The 12,591-nt window shown below is 33.0% G+C and overlaps 1 protein-coding gene across 1 annotated transcript; it reads right to left on the bottom strand.

The window, feature by feature from the left end:
* Positions 1-465: 465 nt before the first annotated feature.
* Positions 466-12,310, bottom strand: LOC145601906 (MLO-like protein 4). The gene is made up of 15 exons (XM_081657992.1): positions 12,004-12,310; positions 11,851-11,908; positions 11,079-11,305; positions 10,882-10,998; positions 10,302-10,344; positions 9,589-9,680; positions 7,478-7,552; positions 6,431-6,516; positions 3,697-3,746; positions 3,556-3,596; positions 3,264-3,434; positions 3,142-3,177; positions 2,507-2,574; positions 1,485-1,545; positions 466-1,013 (listed from the first exon to the last, which is right to left on the bottom strand). The coding sequence occupies exons 1-15, from the start codon at positions 12,118-12,120 to the stop codon at positions 615-617; spliced, it is 1,641 nt and encodes a 546-aa protein (XP_081514118.1). The 5' UTR covers positions 12,121-12,310; the 3' UTR covers positions 466-614.
* Between the last annotated feature and the right edge of the window lie 281 nt (positions 12,311-12,591).

Raw genomic sequence — 12,591 nt, 5'->3', positions numbered from 1 at the left:
AGTGGTTTTCTTATTTTTAATTAATAGTTAATAATATTAATAAAAATTCAATTTTTGACTAATCAATCGGTGACACGTGTACATTAAACCTTAAAAAAAAAAATATTTAACAGGTTAATAGTCACTTGGGACTGTTTTGAGCGGGTAAAGTATAAAGTTGGGATTATTAAAAAATAATCAAAAGTCGGAATTATTTTGGACGGATGGAGCAAAGTTAGGATTATTCTTGGCATTTTTTCCTTTATAAAAATGGTTCATCTAAAAAGAAACAGCGGAATTATCTTCGTATTACCTTCTTTGTTATAAAAGAATTCAACCAAAAAATTGGACACCTTATAAGAATTAATGAAAGATGAGAAAAAAATAACTCACTCAAAAATTTAACAACTTATTTTGCAATTCTCCAAATGCAACTAAAGTTGGTTGACAGTTGTATCAATATTATTTAAAAACAGACAAATAAAATAAAGAAAAAAAAAATAGTTACTTGTATAAATTTTCAACCTGGTGGTTAATACATTGAGCTAGGTATATAAATTATGTGCTATTCTAACAATTAAAAGAATTACAAAACTAAATGTAACAAGCATTAGAAGAACCACCACCTCTAAAATTCAGGTTTTCTGTAGCAAATCTGCAAGGGTCTCAGCCTTTCCTTCATCATCATTACTTAAGGATTCGTGATCAGGTGTATCTAGAAACGTATTTTCAGCTGACTGAGAAATATACTCTGACATACGGAATGAAAGCTCGTCAGGGACAACAGAATTTTGCAGTCCTGCTTCATTTGGATGCTCTACCTCTGTTATTTTGACCTCATTTAAAGAAGCAACAGAAGAGCTTCGGGATAGCGTGAGGGATGCAACTGTCGTTACTTCATCTATGTCGTCAAGGGAGCAAACTGACCTTGCTGCCAGTGAACGTTTTGACTTCTCCTTAACTCTCTTACACCAGTTATGCAAGGAATCTCTCACACTTTCTGCAACCAAGGCTTTCTTGCACTTAGATCCCATCTAGCACCATCAAAGGTCAAAAGAATTAGACTATAATTCTATCATTTATATTAGTTTAGTGGCAGTGAACAGGTTATATTGCAGTTTCAGAAACCATGTTAGTGAAGTCGAGAGAGTATGGCTAGTTCTACCATAATGGGGTTCGGAGTCTGTTCAATGTGCTGTGGCAGCAGAAAATTTTTGGACAAAGTTGTACAGCTAAATCGATTGTTGAAGAACATGAAATGTAGGCACTAGACAATTACAATCACGTTGAAGCAATAGCCTTGGTTGTTATAGAGCTTGAACTCATACTGACGCATAACTGCATCACTAATGAAAAACTTTTCCAAAAAGTTCTATATTCAAACAATTCTGAATTGTTATTAATTCCTTTTATAGATGAATTCAATATAAAAGATGTAAAATGTAGGTAAAATGTCATCAACTTAGGGGAAATGAAAATCCGACTACAAATTGCAATGTGCTCACCTGTGTTATAATAACACTAAGAGGGACAGTACTGTAGCTGCACCAGATTTGAATGAGAACTCTGCAGTTAAGATTGTAAAGGCAGATAATAAGAATATAATACCCGTAGTATTTAGTAGCAGCAACACAGAATATTTCAGAATAAAGTGAACGTTCACTTTAATTTTTACAAGTGTAAATTCTTACATGCATCAAGAGATCATAAGATTTGGCTATAAGACACGCGAAGTGTCACAGTCCGAGGTCCTAAATCTCAATAATTTGACATGATTAACTACCTTATGTTCTTATATGATTTTGTTCATTGGCCAAAATGTATTTAGACAGCTTCTATGAATTGAAAAGACAACGCAATTGGAGTGCATGGCTAAAATTTAAAATTCTAGCTATCTCTTGGCATTATGCAACGAACGTGGTGGTTCAGATGATAATATTTGGTCGGAAGGTTAATTTGATAGATAAAGCACGAGGCTTGCGTACAACGTAAATGGCTTTAGGTCATCACTCTCAAAGAATTCACTACAATAATCTTCTGCCTATCTCCCTCTAACTTAGGCTATTCTATTTATACTACTTGATTGCTACAAGCTTTGGCCTACTGCCTTGATTGTTAAGCATTTACTACTATTTGTCATCTAGCTAAATTACCACAGTGAAAGATAAAAGGCAGCCTGCAATTTCAGAACTGTTGCTGCTCATGGTAGTGGGTGTGTGTTGCTTGCTGTTTCTGTCTTCTTCTTCTGCTGTAGGTCAGAATGTGTGGAGGGGATGGTTGGTTCATTGCACATTACTTTACTTCTAACAGTAATCAAGTAGCTAGTTTTTGTGAAGTACAATTCAGATGTTAGAGTGTGTTTCTCTTATGATTTTTTAGTAATTTGTATAATCCAAACCATGAGAGCTGAATATGTACAACTTTATTGAAAGTACAACCGCATGAAATTACAGAACAATATGTTTCCATTCTTTCTATAAATAAAATGTGACAAGAAGCAAATGGAATGACAATTTAATTTACATACCCAGAAACCAAACGGATGATTACCATGGCATGGTTCTTCATAAAACAAGATCGCTGCTCAAATCCCCACTGCAAAGGGAGAAACAGATTATCACTCAAAAGATTGCAGAGGGGTGATTGAGTTGTTCCCAAAATTGCACGTGAGATACATTATCTCAAAGTATAATTCTTATTCACAGAGTAACACTCACTTCTTGACTTCTTATATCACAGAAGTATTGTAAGAAAATTTGTTTAAAAAGACACGATGTATACATGTCCTATTATTGATCGTGTTTTTACAAAGCAGCATGAATCAAAGTCTAGGGTATTTTGATAGTCTTCCGCGATTAGAGAAGAATCCTTCATCTTTGTTCTATCTCGTACTTGATCTTTTAAAGTCTATTCATTGAGCATTGCAAGAGCAACACCAAAAGATAAATTTTATCTCAGAAACATATATGACGTTCTCTTTGCACTGGTAGAGCATCTAGTATCTGTGAGGGTGTTCTCACATGCCTCAATATTTGTTTAATTGCAATTTCCCTCTTATTCCTCCGAATCACCCCAAACACTAAAGCAAATTATAATAAAAGCATACGTGTACAAACATATATTGTGTATGTGATAAGAGGGGAGTTGGGGGAGAAAACTCACCAAGGACCAGAGAAAAGTTGCCATTTCAAAAGCATTCTGCATGTACCAAAGAAAACAAGCCATGAGGATATAATAATACATTCTATAAAAAGCTAGAGAGAATAATACTGAGATCAAGTCACCTGGAACGAAATGAACTGAATCAGCCATAATATCATTTCTGGCTTCCCAAACCAAAATAGCTCATCACGTGGCTTCACTTGAGTCCTGGTAGATGGACACGTTGGTGCTGCAATTTCTAGTGCCAAAAGGGAGACGACATGCTCAAGTTTTGTACCAACCAGCATGACAAGCTATAAGGAAGAATGAAAGTACACATAAATCCATTATCCACAATTTAAATTTAAAAAAAAAAAAAAAAAACTCGTAATTTCTCAGGAAAATAAGCAGACAGAGACAAAAAAAAAAACTTACAATTACAGGGATAAATGAAAGCCAAAAGTAAATGTTCAGCCCTGCATATTACATTATAGATTGAAGTTCAAAGAGAATCATAGTAAAACAATATGTAAGAAATTGGGTTAAAGTCTTATCTTCTTCAATTAGAAAAAGTACCGTGAACATTGAGCAGGATGCATAGTATTGCATAACCCCATAATGGCCAACTGCAAAAATGAAGATATCTAGCATAAGATCTTACAGTTACATTCCAAGAAAAGGGACTAATTATTGAGCTTCATTATATTAGACATTCCTCTTGGACATAACCATAAAGCATTGATATGCATTTAACCTTAGCTCACCATTAATGTTCCAAGGATGACAACTTAAGAGAACTTTTACTGCTTCCAAACTCATTATAACTGTATTCCTCTAGTCCTATTCCTCTCACAGAGTTGTTTATGTTATAAGTCAAGCTTAAGTTTGAATCAGCTCAATTCGAACTCACGATGCTCATATCCAAGGTCGACTCAACTTATAAACTCAAAAACTTAGAGTTTGACTCAAACTTTAGAGTTTTACCAGCTCGACCGAAAAGGCAAGATAAGTTTGGCTCAATCTAGGCCCAAAAAGTGAAATGGAATGTTGGCTTTTTTTATTTTAAAAAAATAAAAAATAAACATAAAAATAAAAAAACAGCAGTGTTGCAAAGGATTAAACATCTTTCTTTCAAAAAAAAAAAAAAAAAGGATTAAACAACAATCATCCACCTTTTACAACAAACAATAAAATTTTTAAAAGTTCTCCTCAAAAACAAACAAGATACAAGATTACATCAATGAAACACTAATTCGCAACAGTTTAAGGAAACTGCCAGTTTACACAAAATAAGTCTTGGTAATGAACAAAATGGATTAATTTCCAAATGGCACTCTTTGAAAAAAAAAAAAAAAAAAAAAAAAAATTAGTTTTTTTTAATATTTGTAAACCACCAATATTCAGACTCAACTTTAATTATTTCATGATTAGATCCAATTGAGCTGTCACTTTGTCGACTCCTTGGAAATATTGAAATATGATTTCCTGAGGTTAATTTCATCTTTTTTTTTTTTCCTTTTCCTGCAAAATATCAGGATGTAAGTAGTTATATTTCTATTAAAGAAGATAATACATAGTACCTAGTGTATGAAGTGTGTTGAAGACAAAAAATAAATTAAAAAAAGGATAATTAAGTATCCTTACCTTATTTCTTTTTACTCCATGGAAGGATTTACACCAGTCACCAGTCCATCTATGCATATATCGACATTTGCACAGATTTTGAAGCCAGACAAGCATCTATAACGATACACTATAACGACAGCCAGTACTAAAGGTTGCCTTATACGCTACGATTGGAACAATCAATTTTTCTGCCAACTATAATAAAAAAAAAAAAAAAAAAAAAAAAAAAAAAAAAGGGAAATTACACTGGATTTTCCTTCCACCAGGGCATCGGATTTAACAGGATCTCCTTGAAGATTGAAGCATCTTGACTCAAGATATATTTGAGGTTCAGATTTCTTAGGTTCCACTTTTCCTATCAAGTTTAAATTAGAGATACTTCATATCTCGTATCACATACTATCTCCCTTCCATAACAAATTAAGAAACTAAAAAAACAAATTACATCCAGCTTGCTTCCCCAGTTAACGAAGAATGAGATTTGTCATAGTCACCGTAAAGTTGATTATAATATGAGATATCTCTAACTTATTGTTCTCACTTACATATGGAGCAAACTATTTGTGACATGTAATCTCCATAATCCTGTAACTTAAGGTCCAGAACTGCTATAGCTAGAGTTGACAAAAGCAGGTCTGGCATAACACAACCAGAACCTGATGTTGGATTGGGTTTGGTTTATCAACAAATTTATTCAAACATATTGACATGAACGACCTATCTAATAGGTGGGTTAGGTGAGAGATGAAAATTCCAATCCAAAAATAACCAACCCTAACTCATTTAACTCAATCACCAATTTGTTCAAGATAAAATTACGCGAAAACAAGTCAGACGTGACATGACTAGTTTTCCAACTCTCGGTGGTAGCATATTACATGCACTGATGCACCCCAATACTGGAAAAAATTTTGGTTTTTTTTTTTTTTTTTTTTTTTTCTCAAGTTAGACCTGGAATTAGAGCTTACAAGTTCAAGTATGCAACTCGTGAGTTCGAGTCAAGCTAAACCTGACGCAAACATGACTTACATCATCAAAAACAGTCCCAAATATTTTGTAGTAGAGAACAGAGTAACAGACAGTGAGAAACTGTTAGCAGATTTAAACATGATTTAATAAGATATTGTCTGTGAGGTGAAAAACATTTAGGTAACACAGAGTAAGATAGTTAAAAAAAAAAATTTAATACCTACTAAATTAGAGTACGAACACAAGATGTCTGATATCTGATAGTTGATAGATCCCTGATGATTGATAGATCATTTAGAGGCCAACTAATATAGATTATCGGACATTCCTCCTAAAAATCAGAGGACAAGCCCTCAATACTTTTCAACAAACTACTTCATACTGCCACCATATATGAGCCCATAAAGGTAAATATCTTTATACAACAGAACTATTTTGTGAGAGGTATGCTGGACCCAATAGATAGAAGTCAAAAAGTGCTAGCCCAAGAAATATTTCTTAAGATCATTTGTACGTTTTCTGTGTTCTAAATGCCTAAAATAAGATATGTAATGTCTTTCCAAGCTAATCAACTCAAAAGGCACAAGTACTTGTGAGGTTTAAAATCACAATTGATATTAGCACCATAACAAAGGACTGCAAATTGTAAAATTTCTGCGATATGAGACATAGAGTTAAGATAATTAAATAAATAAATATCTCAAGAATTGTATACCTGATTCCCACTATTGTGTGAAATTCATCTTCCATGCTCCTAACCATGTATTTGTGAAAGTCATAGAGTTGTGGTAGTCTGTGATTCTGCAAACAAGTATAAACGAAATATCTTAAACTCAATTACTTAAAGTGGAACCGTTAAGCATACAATGTGAATAATTTTGCAGCATGTAGATATGTTAACAGCCGCTGTCCTGACACATCTCATCTGAACCTCAACCACACAGAAAGCAGCTACAAATCACATATTATAGGATCAGCCGTTATAAGATGGCTGTATCAATCATGCAAGGTAATTTGAAATTGCTTCAACCCAAGTAGAAGAGAAAGCCGGCTATAAGATTGTTATTGGATAATAGTAGTTCATTTTTCTGGATGACGTGGACATGTTTTCAATGCAGAAATTTTACAGTTATTCTCTGATGTCATAGTAATCAAGGGTAGGTATTTCACTTCATATAAAAGAGAGGAAATCTAGGAAAAGATGAAGAAAGAGCTGAAAGATGTAGAAGAATGAGTGTAGCAGAGGCGCACAGCATTCAAACAGAAATATACTGAAATCTGAGTTAATATATTGGAATTTCAGCAGTTGTTTCTCAGCATTACATATGACTATATGAGATAGAGTCATCCATACTAACACTTCCAAGCACAAGTATAACAATTACAGCGCAAAGTGCCCCTTCCAAAATTAACATCTACCATAGGCAACATTTTCATTGAAACTGATGAACGTTCCACTAGAATGACTTTACCAGTTTACCTCCACCAGAAGTTCTATATATGCCTATAACGGTAAATGTAATCTGACATCTCAATTCCTTTTATTTTGTGGAGGAGGGGGGGGGTGTTTATTAGCATCACAAAAGAGTATGGAATTGATTGCTACTGTCAGATACATTGATATAAAAACTGCATAACATCAGGCATTCAGGCCCATCTAGCTATGAAACCATGATAAACTGACTCACCTTCAAAGAACAATAAGGGAAATATTAATACAAATGCACTGTTACAAGGACAGTAATGTCAAAGTGACACTTACGGTTATAAAACCCAAACGCAGTGCCATATAATCTGATTTCCGTATAGAACTCTTGAATTGTCGAAGAAAGCATAGCTGCATGAATAAAGGATGGATCAACTTGAGAACAGAAGTAACATTGAATAAGTCATATAGTGCTTAATCTCTATGACACGACAACACAAGTTTTGATCCTTTAGAAGGAATCCACATAAGCTAATTATAATTGTGTAGCCATAATAATGTAAAGCAAGATCTGTCCATCTTTTTATTATACTTCCTCCATTCCCTTTTAATTGCAATGTGGAGGTGATGCACGGTATTTTAGGAGAGGAGAAAGCTAGAGAGAGATAAAAAGACCCATGTGATAAGGAAAGAGATAGGGAATTATTAGCCAAATAAAGTAATGTTGCAATTAATTTGCAACTTCCCAAAAAGAAATATTTTGTGATTTAAAAAGAACATAAGATTTTTATATTTTTTTCAAAAACAAAATCCTTGTAAAAATAGCTTGTAAGGGATACATTATGCTTAACATTTGCTACCTTCAATCTTTAATAAATCACTATACATAGCTCGATAATTGTAAAATACAAAATTCCCTCTCGGGTAGACAGAAAAGGGTTATAAAGCTGACTAAAATATCCTATATAAAAAAAAAGTATTACAGAAAAGAAAAGGCTATCACTATAGAGCAACGACATCTACCTGAAAGTTACACAGCATAATTTCAGACTAGCAACTATTGACACGAAATGAAGTTCCAACAAGTACTCCAACCAACAGAGCCAAAAAGACTCCAACCAAAAAATAAAAAAAAAATAAAAATAAAAATAAAAAAAATAATAAATAAAAAAAAAAAAATTGATTTGAGATATTATAGGACCTGACAATTGACCACAAAAGGCTACAATGTCAAAAGGCATCGCTCTTTTTTGCTTCAGTATTTCTGTTACCACAATTTTGTCCTGATCTTGCCAATTTTAGTGAACTGCTTACTCTTCTCCTCAACCCCTCTCATAGAAGTAAATGACAAGAAATAAAAGGGAAAGAACCGTAATAGGTCCTTTTTTTTTATGTTCCTAATAAAGTTGTTTTGATTCCTTTATTATCACAGGATAACAAAATAAAAAAAGTAACTATGATAGTGTCAAGATCATCTATGATCAAGACAAAAGGAGCATTGGTGCTGCTTAGTGCAGGCTGCTGTAGTGCTGAGGCTATCCTTCTGGCTTCTGCTGCTGTTTAGAATCTAAATAGTACAACGTGGGACTGTTCTATTGTTTGTATGAACTTTAACTATGGTTTAGGGGTAATGGTGGATTATTTTTTGCGATGCTCCAAATTTTCATTTGTTCCAAAGGAGAATATTTGTAATACATACTCTAATTTTAATTAAGTATTATATCCCCAATTTTGTGGTTTTAAAAAAAAAAACAAAATATCAAAACAAAAGGTTTTAACATAATCTAAGACCTAGTAATCTAAGTTAGTTTACGAGTTACGTAATTACTTGGGTACTCAACGTTGGACTCAGTTGCAGTTTGGGTACTTGAAATGAGTGGAAGTTACTTCTGTACAACTATTTAAAAGAAAAATCAAATTAAAAGAGCTATAAGAAAAAATTAGGTAAATTAGTTAATGTGTATTCATTTCAAAAAAATAATTGAAAGCATGTTTCTGAGTTTCTCTTTCCTCCTATCCTCCATATTTTATCTCTATCCATAATCTTCCCACGTCAAGCCACCACCGCCCAAACCAATTCTCCCTCTGCCATAAATTCAATCTTGCCAGAAATTAAATAAATGATAAAGATCTAAGGAGCCTAATTGATGAGTTCTCATATAATAGAGACATATTACAGCATGTATTTCTTTCTGTTTTTAAATCTTGTAAGAATTTTCAAGGAATGGCCTTTGTGCAATAGGCTAAGATTACTTAAAAGGAACACTGGTGCAATGAGAATATATGGAAGATATCTTGATTGCTTGTGTTACAATATATATAGAAACATTCTAGCTCTACACGAAATGGATCAAGACTGGCTTTTCAAAATCTCACAATTTTAAGAAGCAAACAAGGATTGTACCATTAGGTAAACAATGTGTCACACAAAGAAACCATCAAATTACCATCCAAATTAGAACCCGGTTTCTGCTCCAAGGATGTGATGCATGATGGAAAGCAAAGGTGGTTTGTCGCCTCATCACCTTGTTCCTCTTTGCTGCACAGTAGCAATATTAAGTGAAAAAGGCACTTGAAACATACAGCTCTAACATTTATAGCAAGTGCGAACTAATATTACCTCCGTCCCCTTTTGATAGTCTCTTATGGGTATTTTTCACGGGAATTAATAAACACAAATAAGTATAGTAAAAGTACATTGAAAAAGTAAATTGACATTGGGTATGCAAAAAAGTAGAGAGAGAAATTAATAAAAGTACATGGGAAAACAAAATTTACATAGAAAATTTAAATATGCACAAATATTGTTGCAAATTGGAGGGAATTTTGGTAAAAAATTAATATTAATAGTTATTGGAAAAGGCAAATGGGGTGAACATTTCGGGACTAAAATTTGCCCATAAGGGACTATCAAAAGGAGACGGAGGGAGTATATATTACTTGAACAAAAAATCATATGATGGACATGAATGCTCTTGTTGCAATATAAAAAAACCCAGATGGGATAGATGTCAGATAATTACTGCTATAATAGATAATGAAAATGAAAATGGAAATAGGCAAAAGTGTAATGAATGCAGTAGTACAAGTAGCCACATCGTATAATGAACATCAGAACGATTTTAATAGTTGTTTCATAATAATTCATTCCTTCATTTACCTTGCAAAATTGCCTGGGCTTCCCATTTTCTCCAACTGTATATCTACCAGATACAACAGAATAAGATTAATGATGCATGCTTTAGAAAAAAAAAAAAAAAAAAAAAAAAAAAAAAAAAAAAAAAAAAGCCCTATAATCTGATCAGATATATGCACTTCTATTCAAATGGGATTCCAAGGTAATCTTCACGCTATTTTCACCACTTTCAAGATTTCCAATTAGCTTTTAATCTTGCTTATAATTTGCAGTTGCAAACTTTCACATATTTTAGCTTGTATATTTGTTAAGCAGCCACTCAACAAAACCCATGCATCAAAGACCCAGTCTCATGTTTAAAATTTGTAATTCTAGAATGCTTGCTTAACTAATATACATCTTTCTTTCCTTCTTAGTCAATAAGGAATATTACACAATTTAAAGGTGCAGCCAGTTATATTATTTACCACATACATATCAAAACCTCGCATCTCAAATAATTCTGTTGGCATCAACATAATTTGCTTCCAACATGTCCCATTAATGAATTAATAAGAATTACTAGTATCAGCAAATAAGCTTGTAAATGGATGTGAAACTATACCTTTATCATAGCCAAACCAACAGCAACACAACTATATAGAACATGGGTAATACCGAGCACAAATAAGAACCGGTGAAGCTGCTCAAGACCTTCATAAGACACAAAAGGTTCGCGACCCTGCAGCAATCAGAAACTTATAAATTTGAAAAGGTAACTGCATGCCTAACAAGAACTGGAGTGTAAGGAGACCAACGTACTTCAGGACACCGATGAGAAACGGAATTGAACAATCCCTTTGGAGGTATATCAGTCTCATTTGATGAGGGAATTGATTCTCTAATAAAAAATTTCTCATGGGAAGTGTAATCTTCCTCGGAACAAGCATAAAATCGACTGTTGAAAAGAGACGAATCTACACATATCTCAGAAATCCATCTAGCAAACTGTCCTAACAACAAAGAAATCAGCCCCAACAGCATAAGTTCTGCACAAGCAAGAGAGAACAAGTTACATCTCATAATAGGCAGCTATTCACTGTTAAGAACCATAATAAGACTTCTAAGAATTTGCTAGCTTCATGAATGGTTTGTATATCATTACTCGTTAGTCATTACTATAGTATAAGTAGACCAAAGAACAAACATGATCATCAAAATCCAAAGACCATAGTCGAGTATATTGACTTATCACATCTCCAAACCACATAAACAAAAAACAAAGCAAATTCTAACAATTACAAGCTGGATCACCAGTACATCATGTTCTCGAGTGTATAACCAAATAATTGAAGCATGCTTATGATACCAACTCGAATACCAGTAAGCAAAACAGAAAATAAGAACGCCAGATAACAGATCACAAAAGGTAGCAAACACACAAGATAATACCCCCAAAAAAAAAAAAAAAAAAAAAAAAAAAAAAAAAAAAATGAACATCAAACAATTGAAGCAACTAATCTTATTACTATACATTTCTTAACTAAAATTTACAACAAATGTTAGTTAATTACAGGCTTTGAAGTCAAATTACCTTCTTTAATCTTCTCTAATGAAGCATACAAAGCCTTCCTCCTAGTCTTCTTCAACCACTGCAAATTTAAAATTAAATTAAAAAAAAAAAAAAAAAAAAGCAACCCATTAAATAAAAGTGAGAATAATGTATGCAATTATGCAAAGTTCTCACCTTGCCAAACCAGTAAATGCATCTTTCTACAAGAAAACAAACAAAAATCATAATTGAAGTAACTGTTGCAACAGACCATGTTGGAGTTTCTGCAAGAGATTTTCCTTCTCTTAACATTTTTTACAGCAATCTATTGCACAAATTTAATTCATAGAACTTTAATATAATCTCTAGAAATTTGTGAATATACTTAGATTGTAAAATAAGATCCAGAAAATATGGAAAGAATTGGGTTTTATTAGTGCTTTTTTTTAAAAAACTAAAATATCTTTGAATGTTAGTATTAACCCAGAAAAATTAATGTTATCTTAATTGTAGTGAAAATGGTATTCTGTATTAAATTTTCTGGGAAATGCTAGTTGGGACTTGCGATGCGATCAATGGAAGTTGAATTTTTATTAGTTGTTCGTTGTTATTAAAGGGTTTTCTTGTCCCCCAGTTGGTTCAGACAAATAAACAAACACTACACGTGCATTGATTTCAACTTGAAATTATTGTTATTGAAAATTTTGGATTGATTTCAACTTGAAAGTTAACTTTCTTCATAACTTGCGGGTACTATGATCTTCATGGTCTTTCATAACTTTG

Source organism: Chenopodium album, chromosome 21, assembly GCF_948465745.1.
Source record: "Chenopodium album chromosome 21, dcCheAlbu1.1, whole genome shotgun sequence".
NCBI classification, from domain to species: domain Eukaryota; kingdom Viridiplantae; phylum Streptophyta; class Magnoliopsida; order Caryophyllales; family Amaranthaceae; genus Chenopodium; species Chenopodium album.
This window is presented reverse-complemented; position numbering and strand designations above follow the sequence as displayed.